This window comes from Pelmatolapia mariae, linkage group LG5 (genome assembly GCF_036321145.2).
Source record: "Pelmatolapia mariae isolate MD_Pm_ZW linkage group LG5, Pm_UMD_F_2, whole genome shotgun sequence".
NCBI lineage: Eukaryota > Metazoa > Chordata > Actinopteri > Cichliformes > Cichlidae > Pelmatolapia > Pelmatolapia mariae.
This window is the reverse complement of record NC_086231.1, coordinates 5,997,679-6,017,387: the sequence shown is the minus strand read 5'-3', so window position 1 is coordinate 6,017,387 and position 19,709 is coordinate 5,997,679. Positions and strand designations below refer to the sequence as shown.

Sequence of the window (19,709 nt, the reverse complement as noted above, 5' to 3'; positions counted from 1 at the left end):
GTAAAAGGCAAAGGATGATTACACAATACTGATCCGGTCCAGATTTTGCTCTTGTTCTTCTGTTTTGTTTGTTTACTGTACGTTGCATGAAGTGTTTGTTGCACAAAACCACTCGTGTACATATGTTTTAATAAACTGTATGCATGTATATGTATAATATATACATATAAAAGAAGACATCAAGCTTGCAATCTACACCAAACCTGATCTGAACCACCCAAGCAGTGCTTTTGCTGTTTGTGTGTGTTTTGCGTTTTCTTCTGTTCGTCTTTTCCACTATATCCAAGTGCTTGCTCAGTGGGGATCATCTGATTGTTGCTGTTTTCTCTCTAATATTGTAGGGTCACTATGTTGCAATATAATGGGCCTTGAAGTGACTGTTATTGCAAATTAGTGCTGTATAAATAAAACTGAATCAAACTGCTAAAAGTTGTCTCCACTCAGCAGGCCTGGAAATACTTAAGGTGATGGAGAGTAAAACCCCAGTGCTAGAGTGTCTTTGTATCGAAAGCGTGTGGCCTGTGTGTTTGTGGCCACCTACGCCTTCCCTGTGAAGAGGAACACATTTGATTGTTGAACTGTTTGGCTTCCCACATGTTTGTCATTTTTGATTCTTTTTGTTTTTCTTAGTAATCACAGCTAAATATCTCTACCCGTCTCCTTTTTTCTCTCTCTGCCAATAACACTACAACAAAGGTCATGTAAGAGGCATACACATGCATGAAAGATGCACCAGTATACATTCAGGCACTGAAAGCCCAGATGCTGCAAGAGTTCCCTCCAGTTACAACTGAGCATGTAGAATAAACATTTGCTTCTTTATTAATTTGAGCTCCACGTGAATAAAAGTAGATTTATTGTTGATCTTGAACAATTTTTATAACTGTCACGTCCTGCAGTATTCTCTGGTTTATCCAAATTATGCATAGTGCTCAGTATAATTCCCTTCTGCTCAAAAATGATTAATAAATTACTAAAGTTTCCTCTGTGCCATGCAACACAGTGGGAGAATAAAATGTTCTTTTTAGGTCCAAGCATTTGAAACTCCCTTTGTAATGCCTCTGGAGCGCATGTTTGTAGTTCAGCTCATACCAGCAGTCCTGATCCAATATCATCTGGGTAATGTGGAAACATCTGACCCACCTCAAGGACATTTCTGGCTTGTATCCCTTCGACTTAGGTGAGTAAATCAGTGTCTTGTGTATCCAGCAGGTAGGCAAACCAAGATGTCATGTGTATGAGTGTGTGAAGTCATTTTAATCAGTGCAAATCCAGGGTGTTATTTAGGGATGTAAGTGAAGGTCAGTAACAATGCTGCTGCCTAAAAATACCACAGCACAGACAGTGAATGTAATAGTGTGTTTTACATGTGAATGCAAACTGGTTTTCAGCTGGGAATTTACCAAGTTTTTTCTTAAAAGTACTATTTATCATTGTATAAGTATGTAATTGTATATTTTACTGATATAACATTGCATACTTTACAATAATAATTTAGTAATGATGGCTTAAAATCTCTGGCTCGTCTATCACTGGACATTTTCTCTTCTCGTCCTATGTCATAGACAAACATAGGCCAGCTGTTTGTCCTTCAGTTATGTCATACCTGGACTTAGGGCCATACTATGATCCTCATTACATGTAACCCTGTCTTTCTTTACCACAGGACAAGCTATTTTACAGTGACAACTCCATAACAAATTGCTTTACAGGGAGCAGGTGATAGTGGCGATAACATTCATCATCCAGGCCTCCCTCTACCCCTGTCTCGCTTTGAGCCAGCTCCAGCTGTGGTCTTTAAGGGGCTCAATATGGGGGCTTGAGCTCCTATTCTCAGCTCGTGTCGTGGCCTGGGATAATTTTGGATGGAGAAAATGAGATCAAGAAAAGAAAAGGAACAGGAGAATGAGAAAGTGATTGGGTCACTGCAACCACAGATGAGTGTGTAGATCGTAATGATTACAACATTTTTGGGGGTCCAGTGCTGTCACTCATCGTCGATACAGACGATAAAATGAACGGCCAGACAGTTGTACTGTGCTTTCTTAGAACACGTCTGACTCCAAGATGAGAAGGCTGTAAATTTGTGGTTTAGCTCCTGACAGGTTATGCGCTCCCTCCTTGACCTCCGTTTCATCATCTCATTCACACAACATGACACTGCAACCATATGCCTTGTCTGAAATTGTAATAAAGCATGCCAGGGAGAGGCATGTGCTGTCAGCAATCCTTTTTCAAGTTCAAGTTCATTTATTTATATATAGTGAAATAGAGTGTATATTTTGCAGAGTGTGCATTTTGATAGAAGGAAATAAAAATCTGGAGCTGAAAACTTAAAAAGAAATCTAATCAATTGCCCTGCAATTTATTATTTGTTTTCCAGTTATTAATAATAATAATGATGATGCTTTATACAAGTTATCTAGCCCAGTTAATCTGACTACCAAGTTGGTCCCTAAATATCAGTACGGTAGGCTGATATTTTGCCTTTGTGGCTTAACATCGGTAAAACTGCATAACCCTGCTGAAAACTCACTTTAGAAGTTATCATACCTAGACTACAAAACAATGTAACTGATATTTATTTTGCTAAATACCAAGATTTTCAGGGTCCTCACATAATGTTTTCAATTACTGACTATTTCTTGAACTCTGTGCCCTGCTGCTGAAGGCAGCAGTGGCGTATGAAACAGAGCAGCCAGCATGGCTTCCCGGACTGCTGATGAGCTGTGACCCCTCACAGCTCATCAACCTGAGCCCGTGTTTATGGAGGCGGAGAAGGATGGTGCTTTGCTGTGTCTGTGCATGTCTGTGTTAGAAGTGGAATACAGCTATGCTGTCCTACACTGGAATGTTAATTAGGTGAACTGAAAAAAAAGAGAGGTGACCTGTCCTGTTAACTGCCCATTGCTTTGCCCGCAACCAGGAGGGTAATTTAGTGTATCAAAAGAGCCGAGTCAGCGAGTGTTCACTGTTAGGACACTCGGACTCAGACTAAGAATGTGATCGAGTCAGAGAGAATGCACACCTTGTCAATTTATTAGTCTGCTGCTTCTCCTCTTTGTGTATTTTGTGTGAACTTATAATAAAATAAAATGTTAATAAAAGGTCATCGCTGCAATCTAGCTTCTCTCTCTTAACTGACTCTCTTAACACGGAGCACAAAAGCCAACCAGTTGAGTTAATTCAAAGATCTCATATTCATTTTTGAAATGAAACAAAAGCAAAATATAAAAATCCTCTTCTCAGTACACCCTTCCTTCAATCTAAGATATATTTCCATAAGATATGGGTGCTTCTTGCTCTGACTAAATTTAAAAAAAAAGAAGCAAATAATACACTAACCTAATATCTTATGTTAATGGATTCACTCTCATTGTCAACACAGTCAACAGAACTTACTTGATAAATTTTGCATGTAAGGCCTTCACGCAGAGGTTTCTGTCATTTCTAATGCATGTACTGAAATAACAATTTTTCAGTCTGTAAAATTACAAACAGATGCACAGATAAACACACTTGTTTTTTACAGCTATATTTATGTAAAAGTACAATATAGAAATTGATTTAAAAATCTGATTCCATTCACAACTCAGCGCTTCCCTGCCTATGCAAAGCTACCTGTGGCTTCTTATCAAGCACTGACCTCTGGTGGACACTGTTTGGCAGTACAATATTGAAAACATAATAAGAAGACACAACGTTTAAAATTACCTGTGTAATATTGTATGATATGAAGTTAAGTCACTCCAGTAATTATATTCACTGTGATGGACTGTGTTGGATTGTTAGACTATGTTTTTCAGAGTTGATTTGATGCAATGTTTGCTTGCTCTCAAGCACATCATTCCCAAAACAAAACAACAATTTTTCCTCTTTTCCTGCTCAAGACAACACACTCACGTTTCTTCAACAGAACAACAGAGCAAATAACAGAATGATCAAAAAGATAACAGAGGTAAAGATGCACTGATACAGACGAGTGTCTTATGGGAAATAGACATTTAAAACTCTGTTTATTAAAATAGTTTAATCAGACTAAAGGTTTGCTACATGCTCTGTCAACACAGACAGCAGCTTGTAAATGTAATTTTGAAACAGATGACCCCTTGGTGCACAGTCATTCAGTCATCTCAGCCTGGCACTGAGATGTTGGGAGCGGATCCTCAGGGTTTGGCAGGGTGGGGCCTGTATGTATGAAGCCTGATTGGATTGGGATCTCAGGGATTTAGAGGTCAGGTCAGCACCTTGGTCTCAATGTCATTTGTCTCAAGCTGTTCCTGAACAATTTTTGCAACACCTGCTTTTTTAAGAGGTGCATCATGCTTTATGTACTGCTTTATGTTGCAGCGCATGTCCAATTTTGGATTTTTTTGTTATATATAGTATACATTCACTACTTTGTTTGGTATACCGGTGCTGGTGCTAATTAATGCAAATATAAGTATAATCAGCCAATAACATGGCAACAACCTAGTGTATGTAGTCATGGTCAGTACGGCTTGCTGAAGTTCAAACTGAGCATCAGAATGAGGAAGAAAGGTGATTTGAGGGAGTTTGAATGGTTGCAATTTCCCACACATGCATCTCTAGGGTTTTCAGATAATTGTCTGCAAAAAAAAAAGAAATAAATATCTGTTACATCCAAGGTATGTAGAAAAGCATTCTTTGGTTGCACAGCGCGTCACATCTTGAAGCAGAAGGGCCATGGCATTAGAGGGCCACAGCATGCAACACTCCTGTTACATGCTAACAACAGGAAACTGAGATTAGAATTCACACTCTGGCTAACCCAAATTGTACAGTAGAAGACTGGGAAAAAATTGCCTGGTCTGATGAGTCTCAATTTCTACTGCAGCATTTGGATGGTACGGTCAGAGTCTGGCTTAACCAACATGAAAGAATGGACCGTCCTGCCTTGTATCAATAGTTCAGGCGACCGGTGGTGGTGCAAGGGTGTAGGGGTTATTTTCTTGGTACACTTTGAACTCCATACCCACAGGCTATAGTTGTTTCTTAAGTAAATCTGACCTCACTGGTTTTTCCTTAACAAAAGTGAGGAATTAATATGATTTATCATATATATAACACCAAAAGGAATGTCCTTTTTTATGTTATTTAAACAAGTTATTGGCAATAATACCTAAAACACTATAATTCCTGTAGGAGGGCTAATAAACAGATGAATGCATGACAAGATTTAGGATATATTTATTAAAGATGCCACTTTCCAGCCTAAAAAAAAAGTACTGTAAAAAATATAATTAAAAACAGAGGAATACCCAGCATGGTAGGCTGTGATATTAATCAAAGCTATGATTGGCTACATTTTTTTCTTATAGTGATTTGTTATAAATGACAAAGACATGATGATCAGAACAGTTTTTACAACAGCACCTGCATATAACCATCAGAGTCTACATAGTTATTGTAACTACATCATTAAATTAATAGAGAACAAAACATGACATGACATTACGGCACTAATCAGATTATTTGTTGTGTTAAAATAAGATGCAGTAATAAGTAAGGACTACTGGGTTTTTAATTAAAAAAAAAAAAAAAAGAACACTAGTGCAAACTAAAATGACTCTGTAGCCTACACTGGTCAAAGGTTGAGTTACTGGTGATTATTCTTACAATAAAAAGCGACATACTTGAGACAAAATAAATGGAAAGACACTATTAAAAAAATTATACATCGTAACAACATAATATGCACCTTATGAAATTTAACTCAGCTGTAATTGTTCATTACTACCGGCTCTTCATCTACTACCTACAATAGTGCCCTCGCACGTATTACAAATAAATCTAATAAATACAAACAGCATAACAGTGTTTGAGGGGTCATTTGTTCAAAAAAAGGAAATGATAAAACTCTGGTTATATACAAGCCTATATCTTATTATGAAATGTGGATGTTGCCACAAGCAGATCGGTTAATTAGATGAAACCACCATGTCCAGTTCTTTAACTCCTTCCTGGCTGGAGGTGAGGCCACAGCTTCCTGCGAGGGGGCTATCAGAGAAATGGCTGGGAGACCTGGGCACTGCAGCTGGAGAAGAAGGGGCCTGAGCTAGACCAGGCTTCTTAGGAGGGATTGGTGGAGGGTTGCCCCGCTCTGCCCTGGGAATGGTAGGCGATTTTATTCCTTGGGGAACCATCCCTGCAGCCCTTCCAATGATTGGAGACAAAGGTGCTGCCAGGCTGCGGTAGTCTGTACCAAAGGGTGAGTTGTTCGATGTGGCGAGCTTCGCTGTAGCACTTTGCTGGGCGGTGGTGAAACGTGACAGGACTTGAGTAACTGTGCTGCGGGCAATCTGCTTGACCGGGCTGCCCTCTGGCGACGAGGTGACGGCCGCAGGAGAGGGGTCTTTTGGCAAGAGAGGAAGAGCAGGCTGCACAGCCTGGGACTGCGGCTCTGGGTCAGGGGTACCCTGAAACTTATGACGAGCAGCATGGAAACGCTGATTGATCCCGGCTTGGTAGGGAGACTGAAAGCTTTCTGGATTTGGGCTGGTCGGTGGCCGTTTGGCAAGAACAGGTGAGGCGCAGGGGGAGGAACAAGGAAGAGTTGGAGAAACAGCAGGGGAGGGGGAGAACGATGTTTGGGTCTGAATTGGAGGATTTTCATTTCCATTCTGTGGGCCATGATGCCCGTTAGTCTCTGCTGGACAATGATGACCGTTTGCCTGTGAAGGTGGGTTGTTTCTCTCCTCCTCTATGTCCTCAACCTTAACAGAGTCTACTAATGACTTTCCCGGAGGAACTTTTGTGGCCCACTCCTTTTGTCCTGGCTCAGTTGGAACTGTAATGGCTCCTCTAGTTTCCTTCATTGTGTTCACTTCCTCCAGCTTCCTCTTGAGCTCTTCTACCTGATTACAAGAAAAATAAAAAGATGCATTTTTAAGCAGAAATGTGACTCTGCACTAAGATTCCCCTGCTGTAGTAAGATTATATGAAATTAGAAATTTTGCCAAATGTGCATCCTCCATAGTGATGACTGTGTGCAAACCTGATGCTTTAGCTGACAACAGTGAGCTTCCTCCTTCTTCAGACGTGAGCGGAGCTGTTCACGCTCTGTGTCAAACTCAGCCAGCTGCTCCTCCACTCTCGCCTCCATCCTCACAGCTTTTGTCCTCTCATCCTCCAGTTCTTTTCTAAGAGACTGACAAGTCTCTTTTTCCTACATCAGAAAAAGAAAATCAAAAATCTAACATGCCTAAGCACAAACAGGTGCTAGGCAATGATGGGGTTCTAAATGTTTTTATACCTTTTCGAGTTTACGGCTCAGTTCGCTCAGTCGGTGTCCCTCCTCCAGAGCTCTGGCACTGGCCCACTTGCACTCTTTGGCCAAAGCACAGGAGAGCTGTTTGTGCTGAGCCCGCTCTTCCTCTAACTGGTCAGTAATGCGCCGCTGTTCTTTCTCCAGCCGGCGGACCTGACTCCTCTCAAATTCCAGCTAGCAACACAGAGAAGAAAAAATAAATTTAAAAAAATCTGAAAATACACTGATTTTCATATACACACTATGGCTGCTTAGAAATCTGAAAATTACTGATTTAGCACATTTTGGACAAATATTTGATGAGACATCAGTGAGAAGGCACCTGTTGTTGTAAGCGCTCCCTCTCCTTTTCCAGGATATAAGTGACATCATCTCCCTCTGCTGTATCCTCTGCATGCTTCCTCTTTTCCTCCTCCAGGTCTGCAATGACCTGAAAGAAACACAGCAGGGACACAAAATCTGAGTTTGGCCTGCTAAATAATAAAATTAATACTGATTATCTCTAAAACAGCTGCCCATGGCAACTAAGTTAAACAAGTTAAATGGGGCAGCGGCCTCCTGGCCTGGTGGGCTTTGGAGGTCCTGCATATGCGGTATTTTACAGAAAAATAAAATCTTTTGAATTTGCAACTTTTTTAGTTATAAATAAATAATAAACAACAGTAAATATAATAAATAATATAAATATAAATCATTTGACTGAATATTTGCATTATGAAAAGTCGCAAAAAAAGGGTTTTTAAAAGCAATTTTAAAAACCCTCTTTATTCACAGTGCATTACAAGCCAGCACTTCACTGGCTCCTGCCTCATTTATGTTTTCTTTCTCAAACGCTGAGGATTACTTTTAACTTTTTTTGTCTCTCCAAATCATCTCATTACCAGCGCTTCTGATTAAGGAAGACACGTCCACTCACCCTTCTGTGCCTGCTCTCAGCTGCAGCCAGCTGGGCCAGCATCTTCTCCTGCATTCTCCTGCAGTGGCTCACCACCAGTTTGAGGACCACTAGAGGGTTGGAGGTGGAGGAAGAACAGCCAGCCTCTTTGTCCTGGCCCCCCACAGCCTCACTGTCTCTCTGCAAAGCCTGGAAGGGGTCACTGAGGTTGTACCTTCCATAGTGCTCCTGAATGAATAGCTCTTTACGCTGTGCCTGCAGGGGAGGGAAAAAAGAGAGAGAGAGAGGAGTCAGCCTTTTTCCACACAACGTTTGTAACTGGGCTGTAGCAACTTTATCAGTTTTCTGGCTTCTCAGACTGAACAGAATCTTAGCCATTATTGCATTTTTAGATGGAGGGCAACAAAACTTGGTATACATGCTCTAGAGCTTGATGTGTTTTTTGGGGGACAATAATAGTGACTTCTAAAGAGTAGAAAACTGTAGAGTAGAAAAAAAGGCATTTATATGAAACATTATAATTAATATATTATATATACACATATATACACACACACATACATATATTTTAATTATAATGTTTCATATAAATGCCTTTTTTTTTACACTGGTCTTTAGCAAAAGCTGACTTATGAAGGACTTGGCTGCTTTTTTATTTATTTTAGTACTTGAACCTGATCATTTTCGACAAATTCTTTTCTGTTTCTTACCCCACTTGACACTAACCCATGAATCATTCCAAAGGAACCTAACTGAAGGAGTGAGCCAGTGCTCCGTGTATGCATAACAGACAAATTAACAAAGAACCAATTTTAAATTGTATCTTTAGGCCCCCTGTTATTAGCAGACTGTCACAAAAACACAAACATTTGTTACCACGTCTTTAAATGAATATGCAAAAAATGCCAAAGATAACAGTTTTACAGGCATAAAACTGTGTTTTTGTATCAACAATATTAACAATATTAACCAAAGAGCTATTATCAGAAAATGTAGCATATCTCAGGTTTTCGTGCAGTGTTTCCTTTAAAGATTTGTGGAAACTGAACAGCTGGATGACAAAGAAAGAAGCAACAGGCCTAAAAAACTATCTACACCAAATATCTGAAATTCATGTGCTTAAGACATTTGGAGGAAGAAAAAAAAGACAAGAGACCTGACACATAATCTAAGAGACGCATCTGGCTTTTAAGTTGATCCATCACCGAAGTCTCATCAGTAAAGTCTCAAAGGAAGGGGGGCTGTCAAGAAACCGTTTTTAAGGAAGAGAACAGCAGGGAGAAAAGATTGAGATACTAGTGGCAACAGGTCTTTTGAAGTGATGAATCAAACTTGAACTTGATATGCACACAGAACGTACAGAGTATAGATTATTCTTTATAAATTATTCTTTCACTTTCCAGGCGTGTATTTAACAAGAGTCATTAACCTGCTGTGAAGACAATATCTGACTCTGCACAGCTGTATCGTTAGATATTCACTTGACCCTGAGCACTATTTCTGCATTATATGATATTGGATGACACATATGCCAACACCAGAATATGTATGATAGCCAATTTTATCAGCTGACATCTCTCTTTTGTGTTCATGAATGGTTTCTTAAGTTCTCCAATAGACCCACCATGGGGTTGATGTTCATTTAGTACCATCATCACATCAAAATAGTTCTGTTTATGAATAAATACCTGCAAAATTGAATGAATATTAATCTTGGTGCATTTTACCTTGTTGCGTCAAAATGCCTCCGTACCAAAGAACAATCTCAGGAACAGAATTCCACTCTACTATATAATGCTTCTCTCGGTCAGTAAAAAATATATCTTATTTCAATTAATTTAAGCAGACAGTGTCAATCCACAGCACAGGGTGTGATTATGAAATGATTTAATAGCTTTAATCTCTGGCAGCTATGACATTAACACATGCTGCTATCTCTTCCCTTCCAATGAAAAGAGGAAATCAAACGCTGTTTTCAGCACACCATGATTATCATTTCTAACACTGATGGTGAAGATGTAAAGAAGCAGTACTTTGGGGAAGAGAGAAAAAGAGAGATGGAGAAGGAGATGTTTAAAAAACAAAATAAGAAAAAATGCTAACAGGAAAAAGAGCAACAGATTGTCCGCGTGTCGGTCTATCTTTAGCAGGACAGCTGCACTAGACTGGGCCTCAGCCAAGGCAGACCTGTTCTGTTTAACTCATGACAAAGGAGGGACAATAGCAGCAAGACATTTCAGGCTTAGAAGATGCCTTTAGGCCTGCCCTGAAGAGGTACTGCAGAGAGAGGTAGAGAGAGAAAGCAAGTGAAAAAGAGAGAGCGGGAGAGAAGGGCTGTAGCAGAGCCGGCAGTGTCTTAGTGAGGTTTCAACAAAAGAGGATGAAGAGATTAAAGAGAGCGGTATCAGCTCTGGCAGGGTGAGGACAGAGCTCCTGATGACTGATACCAAGATTACTTGAAAGGTTTAAAGTGTTGTCAAAAGTGTGGAAAGGTCTGCAGAGCAATATTCATCCATTCTTTTACAAAGCCTGTAAGAAAAGCAAAATAAGTAATTAAAATCTTTGCATCTTGCTGCAGTTCATTGGCAGCATTTATTAAGGAGTCCCGTGGTATAAAAAGCCCACTGTGGCTGACAGATTAGCCATCATGGTGGATAACTACCGAGCTTAATAAATTGACTATTGCATCAGCACATCATAGGCTTCCTCAGGCAAAATATAATTGATACAAAAGTGCCATTAGCCATTAGTAGTTGTGGAGAGATTCTGACATAAATGAAATTTCACAAGATAAAATAGACATTTGCTAATCAAGCGGGGAGAAAACATGAGCTGAAAAACACCAAGATCCTTTATAATACTGTTCTATAGAACTAAAATGACAGTGTCAGATCAAACTCTAACTGCTTTTAGGAAGTTCTTCAAGTTCACTTAGTTGTTTCCAGAAAAACACCGGGAGTGTTCACCAATGGCTTTAGATAGAAAATCAAAGTTCAAACATGATTTCACGAGAGATCAGAAGCTTTACGGCTATCGTTTTCTCAATCCTAAATGTTGGCTCATCTGGCACAAAGCGAGTAGGACAAGGCTGCGAGGCTTCGCAGCTGTTATTTGATCTAGTCCGCTGAGGACGGTGTGAAGGCGGATCAAACAGAATGGAGGGTGAAACAGGAAAACACGGGTTGCCCGAGAGAATTCAAAAATGCCTCTCAAATGTGGGCACTATCGAAAGTCCAATCACCATTCAGGAACTCAGAAGCAGACTTTTGTTCTATGCAGGACATCTACTCTGTTGTTCTTGTACCGACTATGTTATAAGGAGCATATAATGTTTATACTGGGGCTAAAAATAACATACCATCACCTAATTTTAAAGAGAAGTCCAAAAAGCGAAATCTGTCTGCAGAGCTGGCCCACAGCCCACTCCTGTTCCCGTCAGCGACTGTCTGCTCTGATGTGTCACTTTACAGGCCAAGACTAAAAAAGCTTATATGGGAGTTTCCATTCTTGCCTAAGTCAGTCATATAAAATGATACTTAAAGGGAAAATAAGACTAGATTTATAAGTCATTCCTTACAGAGGAGAAAGCCATTTAGAAATATATACATAACTAAAAAAAAGTTTTCATTTCTTTCCTTGTTTATGTCTAATTATTCAGTCTGCACTGTTTACACTTTAATATACGTGGATAACGGGCCTTTAAATTGTCAGGATTTTTTTTTTTTTTTGATAAATTCACAGCACCCCCTCGTTACACAAATGTTTACCCATAAACACAGACTGTGCTTCTCTCTCTCTCCTTCTCCTCTCTCTCCACAGCCCTTCAGTGCACAGACAGATGTGTACTTCCTCAGCACAGAGAGAGTTTGTTTTCCTCTGCATCGCTTCTCTGTAAAGGGAAAAAAAACCCAATTTCTCATGCTACTTCATACTTAGCGCCCACACCTACCAGAGTATTCATCGCATCATACAGTACATGTACAACACCCATAAACACTCAGGGCATGGTTGTTATGCATCACAGTCTAGTTTCATTATTTACGCCTTTGTCAGTTGGCAACAGTTCCTGGCAACCTGTGGGTGCTTTTTCTTGGGAAGCTGTTTTTTTGCCATGGCTACGTTGGTTCAAATCCAGCTTATCTTTTTCTGACATATGCCTCAAGTCTTTCTGCTATGCAGTGTTAGTGACAAGATTGATAAAATAAAAAGTTATGAATAACTTTCTACTCTGGAATCCTGTATGTCAGATGTTGTTAATGCATGTCATTAGCATTCTATGGTAAGAAAAAGGCTATCTAAAACCACTATCCATCACTGAAGTGCAAAATATGTTACGTTATCTGATAGCGAATCTAATCAGCTGATGCATCGCAGCCTAACAAACAAAACTGCTCTTTCCTATTTCAGCACCTAAACACAGCACAAGGTAAAGCTTTTGAAGTAGCTTCATTTGGAAGCTCTAGTCTGCCACACCATGTGAACCCGACAGTTAATTAAAGGCTAATTTCCATATTTGAGTCCCTTTTGAACATAAAGACTCATATTCCTTTCCCAAACCAAAGGGACTACTGGATCACTGCAGGGTTTTGTGTGCCAAATATAAGCGTTGCCAGAGACTCACTTCCTTTTGAAAGCCACAGTGTGAGCAGCTGCAAAAGTGAGTCACAAGGGGAAAAATGCAGCAGATAGTTAGAATGCCACTGATAGTTCTGCATAATTAAATATAGAGTACCACAGAAGAAACACGCCATTAACCTCACATCCTGTACTTGCCGTACAATACAATGTCCTGTAGAAAATCACTGATAAAAGATTTGAAAAACACAGAGAAAGTAGACAACAGATGAAACTTGACAGTTTTTATACTTTTAAAAGCAAATATGTGAAGAGTTTATCATGCATGTGATACAGTTTATCTGTGTCTGTTTTATTACTATGGAAAATTGTGTTAAAGCTAAACACCTCTCACATGACGGTGACAGTGTGGCACTGACACATCAGATAAAACCAACATGAGTGGCCTTACTTCTCCAATTACTGCTGGCAGACTTGCTAATATCCGCAACGAGCAATGGATACAAGTTACTCTTATAGAGTACAAATATTAGACAAACTCAAACTCAATTTTTATGGGGAATCACATTTTGTTGCAATCTATCCACAGTGGACAACCAAAAGCCCAAAATGTCAACCTCATTTATGTAGATAAAATGAGAGAATTGAATGCCTGAGAACTTTGCACATAACTTTTGGGTGTTTTTTTTGTTGTTTATGACAGTCCCTTCAACGGCAGTTACAACATTTTACTAACAGACAAACTGCCATTCATAAATCCATGCAACAACAATGGAAGATCTGGTTATGGGGGTGCTACTTCTCTGATAACAATCCACTTTTCATGTTAGGGCGAGACCCAAGGTGCCATGTTTCAAGAGCAGAACAGGAGAAAGGTATGAACTTGTGTTTTCACTTTAGCAAACTCGTTTAGAAAAACTAGAACCCTGCAGCGCTGGATGATTAAAAATCCTAACTGCATATGACTGGAATTAAAGGCTGCGTGACTAATACTGATTTTTTTCCTTGAAAAAACAAATTTTTTTTACCCATAACTTAGTGATCGCATAATTATTAAAGTACCATAAAACTGTCTCACTAGTCCAACTGAAGGGATGAATGGGTTAAGAATTTGTGTAGATGAGGGCAGTATAGCCATATTCACTTCAAGCTCCCTCCAGTTAAGGCCAATGTTTATTTGTTCACTCCTACTCTTGCTCACAGTGAGTCATCAGGCACCTAGTGTGCTGTAACTCTTCTTGCCTTAGATGGCCAGATCCCTGAGGAGATGTAGGAATGTGGTCTAGACACAACACATGAACATTCAGCAGTGGGCCCTCTTAGACGGCTGCAGCCACTAGCTGCCTCCTCTCAAGTTTGTTCTTTCAATGGCACATTTTACAACAAGAAAATGATTAGAATTCCAAGTGTGTAAGGGCTGTAAGATGCAAACTTTACTGGCAGGAATGTAGTATGCAAAGCATTAAAAAAATCTGAAAAAGGCAAAGCCATCTTTTGCAGAAATGTTGCATCATGAAGTTGCTTAACCGCTATTTATCATGCATTTGTGATTTTTCGTGAAAACAACACTTATTACATTTTTAAAGAATATCTAAATAAAATACAATAGATCCTTAATATAACATAAAAATTTACAGAAAGCATGAGAAAGCATGTGAGCCTGATGGTACAGCAAAAGGACACAGAATGGGGGGAAATAGCCTGCCAATCCTTTAATTGAAAGGATTGGCCAGCGTAAGGCATTTTAACGTCAGAGCTGGTGGCTCTGCGTCAAACTGACAGTCCAAACTCTGCAACAGCTAGTTCAAAGTGAGTGCATGTGCACTGTTCACTGGTTCATCTATTCACTCCAGCTTATGGTATACGTAGACGATGCCCGGAAAGATTTAGTCCATTCTCTCAGACACAGAGAGTAGTTCTCAGATTAGGCAAACTCAGAGAAATTTTAGCTTAACGGTCACAGAAAATAGCCTTGCACGATTTTTAAATGTCTACAGCACACTGTATGCTACTAAAAATCTAGATGACATGCAAGTAGAAATGGTTTGTAGGCTACATATAACTCTTTACTTGGGCTACCACTTGTGTACATTAACCAATGGACAAATCCCTCTCTCCTCTTTTGAAAGATGATTTGCTGATAAATAAAGATAGGCTGAGATACTGGATGGATATATCAGGGTATGCTTTGGAGTGCTTCTCTTCCTATCTGTCTTTACCATCCTTTTCAGAGGCCACTTCTAAGGTCAGATTCTCTTCCATTCATCCTGCCTACAGTGTACCACAAAGTCCTGATCTTTCCTTTTTCTGTTACATCTCCTCCCTCTTCACCACATTTTGATCACTTTTAAGGATATTTCTTATCACTTCTACACAGATGACATTCTGCTGTTTAACTCTTTTAAGGCATAAGATATTTCTAAAGTTATGATCTTGCACAGGTGTTTAGATTCTATTAAAAGTTGGATGGCTGACAATTTTCTCCAACTTAATGAAGAAAGAAGAGAAGTCCTTGATTGTGCGCTGGACAGAATGTGTCTAAAGTAATGGAAACTCTAGATTTCCTTGTCGCTATCGCTGAATTTTCATTTAGGAATCGTGGGGTAACTTTTGACTCCTTTTTCACTCTGGGATTCTCACATTCATTTCTGTTTTGCTCTTAGTTTTATCACTTAAGAAATATTGCCAAGTTTAGTTCCATTGTGTCATGCTCTGAACTGGAAATTGTTATTCATGCTTATATTTCATAACATCTGGATTATTGTAATTCATTGCTCACTTGTCTTAACAAAGCTTCACTGGAACATCTGCAGGTTATGCAGGACACCAGTGGGAGGCTTTTGACTACGTCTTCTAAGTATTAGCATATCACATCGTTGGTAGTTCATTTGCAATGGCTCCCCATTAACGTCACTCCACTTTAAGATTCTGATTTTGACTTTTAGAGGTCTGCACAGACAAGCATGAGAATAAATTTGTGAAGTTTTACTTGGAGTTCATTTGTAGGATAAGAGACTCACTGCAGAGCCAGCTCATTATATCAGTTCATTATTTAATTGTACTTAAAGTACTTGCTCATGCTAATCAGCTTTTGCTAATCTGATGAAAGTGTTAATGTTTAAAGATCCTTCAGGTAAAGACTGAACTAAAAATGCACTCAAATTTTTTGTTACAACCTAATGTGGATCAGGTCCTCCTGTCTGTAGTAGAAAGATTTTAGTAGTAGTTTTTCTAATTAACAAACAAAGACGGGGAAATGGAAATGTGTCACACCCCAACTACGTATCTATAGATTCGTATCTAGAGACTTGAACAGTGGTTATTATAATGGGTTTATAGTTATAACATTATTCTGGATGAAGATTTCTAATGCATGAACGCTGTGGTAATATGCGTGCTACTCCTCATGTTTCCACATCTCTACAACAAGGTCAAAAGTCAAAACTTAGCATGATCCAAGATCCATAATATTCAAATTAACGGATAAATACACCGGTTAGAAATAAAACCAAAATGATCCTTTAAGCAGACAGTATAAATGAACAGTGATGGCTGCATGCAGGAGTTATTTGAGATATTTCTATGGATAAATTAATTGCTGCTGTGAAAGCCTGTCATTGCTGAATTCATTCTGAAAACTGATTTACTGCCAAAACCACGAGCGTTGAACAGCCACTTTTCAGCCTCGGGTTTGAATGTTTTACATTAAAAAGACATTTTGTGCAGAGAATTTATAATAACACAACAACGTTCCCAGCTCTGATGACGGGTACCTTTAGGGCTTCAATGACAAGATCCCGGGCCTCCAGCTCTCCCTCCAGGATGCTGAAAAGCATCAGCAACTCTGGCTTGCTCAGACTCTCCATGTTCAGTTTGGACTGTGAAGAAAAGACATAAGAAGAGAAAGCTTGTTTTTGTTGCTCATTGTGATTTATACATTGCGTAATTATTACTCTACTACTGAAGAAAAATCACATGGAAAGAATTAATCTTGCTTTTTCCCCATAACAATACTGCAGTTATTCAGTCTTTCATTTCATTGTGAAATAAAGCTTAATGTTTTCCAATTCTCCCAAAATCAGAGATCCAGACAGCCATCTGATCTAACCCACTGATTTATGAGCTTTCTGCGGATTAGTGGCGATTATCTTGGGATAGGGTCATTTTACAAAGCAGACTTAGTGTGTAAAATATATACAAAATTGTTTCTGTCTTATATTTGAGGAAACCCGATCATTAGTTTGGATATAGCTTAAAGGTACAGTGACTTTCTCTAGTAAAATGCAATAAATATTTAGCAACAGCACAATTTCTACGTTTGTAAGGTTCCTCACTAACATGGCTACAGTGCAAATGGATGTGTTGATCAGAGCACACGGATCTCAAATAAGAGACCGTAGCTAGAGACCGGATAATCTCCGAGTAACTTAACTTTCACATGTAAAAGATAACATCACTTTGTTTCCCAGCTGTGTGTTCCCATCATAATTGGACATTATGGCAGTTGGTTATTTTTTTTGTTGTTAAAGTTATGTGGTCTCTTTGTAGTGTCTCTGTTCTCACAGCTGTGTTGGTACTGCTGACAAGCCCTGCGGTGTCCACATCTCAAACATCCAACCACGCTCTGCCCAAGTGAATGCAAGCAGGCCTCTCTTTGAAATGAGATCAAAGCTGTTGATGGCACTACACTGACGATCCTTTATAGACGAGAATCATCACGTGGGACGTCTGGGATGGATGAACGCTCCACCAACTGACTACTTAATAACAGCCATGCACGCTCAAGCTTGAATAACTGAAATATTCTTTCTGTTGAAGCATCTAAAAACTCTCCCTCTTTGCTGTCACCAGACTGTGATCAACACCTGACCAAGCATTCGCTCTGATCTGAGCAGTCTGTGGTCACCACACCATCCCACATCACAAAGTCATCACGAGATATCTTAAAAAAAGAAAAAAAAAGTCACAATATTTCCCAGTCTTCTACAGCGCAAGTTGCACAGAAGCCTGAAGATGAATAGCATTCTTGAAACCTTAGCATTTACACGACGCCTAACAGGAGAACAAGTATGCAGAAATTGAAACGAAATGACCCTGCTGAACTGCATTTACCGTCTACAGCAGCGTCCTCTCACAAAGAAGGCACAGTGTTTTAGTTGTGCCGTTAGAAGAACTCATGGCCTGTGGCCTAACCACAAGGGTAAAAAGCTAATTAAACTACAGCACACACATCTCCCTCAGTTTTGGTTTACAGGCCCGCTTGCTAATTTCACAGGCCACCATAATCACTGTGAGAAGTGTGTGCACTGTGTTATGAGAAGAGTCTGGACCAACAGGAGCCTGCATGTGCCACTGTACTTTTCTAGACCCTCAACATTTTAAAATTGTTCTGCCTAATCCCCCTGAGCTACAGTTGGCAATTATTAGTGTATACAAACAAAGAGTGGTAGCATGGGAAATGCAAATATTCCCACAAGTTCTCCTTGCTCTACTTCCGATGACGAAAGCCCTGTGTCCATAATCTTTTTATCCGTAGTTGTTTTAAGCCAGGTCAGCCATGTGCCTCGTCTGCAACACTGTAAACTCGTTAAAAACACACAGTTACTTTCGCTGCAAACAAACATTGGAGCAAAGAGGCCTTTGTTTTGTTCTTGTATTTTTGTATGTAGTATAAGGGGTGAAAAAAAACTCTTTCACCCTAGTACAGCCAAAGCCCTTTAAATCTCCCCCCCCCCTTTTTTTTCTTTTTTTTAAATCCAAGAAGGATTTCTAAGCTTCCAAATCCCAGTTGGATCGCAACAACAGTCATACTGACACTATCCAAAGTATGCCAGACAGCAATTTATTTTACTTGAAACTATACGAAGCCTTATCAAAAACCACTCAACCTCATCTGACAGATGATTTCATACTTAGTCAAAGATAAAAGTTTCGCATAGATTCCTATTTGCAGTCTGAAACCACACAAACTAACGTGAGATGGAGGTCAGCTAGAGGGAAATAAAGCCCGAGAGGTCTCCTGAATTTCCTGCAGCATGTCTAGATACTAAATTGGATTTGTTAGCCAACCTAATTTCTGCACAGGCCACTTAGCTTCCTTCCTCACTCAGCTTCCTCCCTACATGCGGTGATGTAGTTTTAAAATAAGAACTACATCGAGTTAAGCAGCTGTTTGTTGTAAGACCGGCGTATGCTCTTCTGTGATTTAAGAGTCGTTTAACAACTGGAGCCGCTGCAACAGAGAGCAGCATTATCAAAGATCAGTCGGTCATCTGAAGCTCAAGATGGTGATGACGAGCTGAAAAGTCGTTTGTTTTGTTTTTTGTTTTGTTTTGTTTTTTAGGAAAAATATTTAGTCTTAAACTTTTTTTCCACAAATGGAAACACGTCAAACGTTTCGGCCTGTACCCTCTCTACTGAAGCTTTATGTTTTTTTTTCTTTTTTCCCTTCTTTAGACAAAAAGTCTCGGTGCAAAACTGCAAACTATCATGTACAACTTCACACCGCAAACACAGAAAACGCTGTCAGCGTGACTTCTTACCTTCATGAGGCCCTCGGAGGTCTTTGAGAACTCCAGCATGAACTTTTCTCCTGTCAGAAGATTTCTTTCACTTGATTTGCGTCTTCTGATCCCGTCGCAGCGGAACCCTGGACGGCCAAGAAGCGTCCTGAACGACGGCCGAGCTAGCCAATTGGCGTGAACGGCCGCTGAGCCCCGACCAATGAGAGGCGAGATTATGCGGGAATGGGCAGACTCTGTGACGATCTACTTCTTGGTTTTTGGTTGGACTTCTTTGTTTAGTATTTCTCGAGTTCCTCCTCTGTCTTTTCTCTGGAGTGTCTTACAACCATGCAAACCATGCGAACGTCTTTACACGTGGTTTACTTTTAGACAGTCACGAAGTGACTTTGTTTCTCTGGCATATCGCGCTTTTGTGTAGTAGAGT

General features: G+C 39.7%; 1 protein-coding gene across 1 annotated transcript; it reads right to left on the bottom strand.

Moving 5' to 3' along the window:
- Nucleotides 1-5,200: 5,200 nt before the first annotated feature.
- Nucleotides 5,201-19,433, bottom strand: LOC134626913 (CTTNBP2 N-terminal-like protein). Its single transcript, XM_063472808.1, has 7 exons — nt 19,304-19,433; nt 16,535-16,639; nt 8,208-8,441; nt 7,614-7,721; nt 7,277-7,465; nt 7,019-7,189; nt 5,201-6,878 (listed from the first exon to the last, which is right to left on the bottom strand). The coding sequence occupies exons 1-7, from the start codon at nt 19,340-19,342 to the stop codon at nt 5,943-5,945; spliced, it is 1,782 nt and encodes a 593-aa protein (XP_063328878.1). The 5' UTR covers nt 19,343-19,433; the 3' UTR covers nt 5,201-5,942.
- Nucleotides 19,434-19,709: the final 276 nt, after the last annotated feature.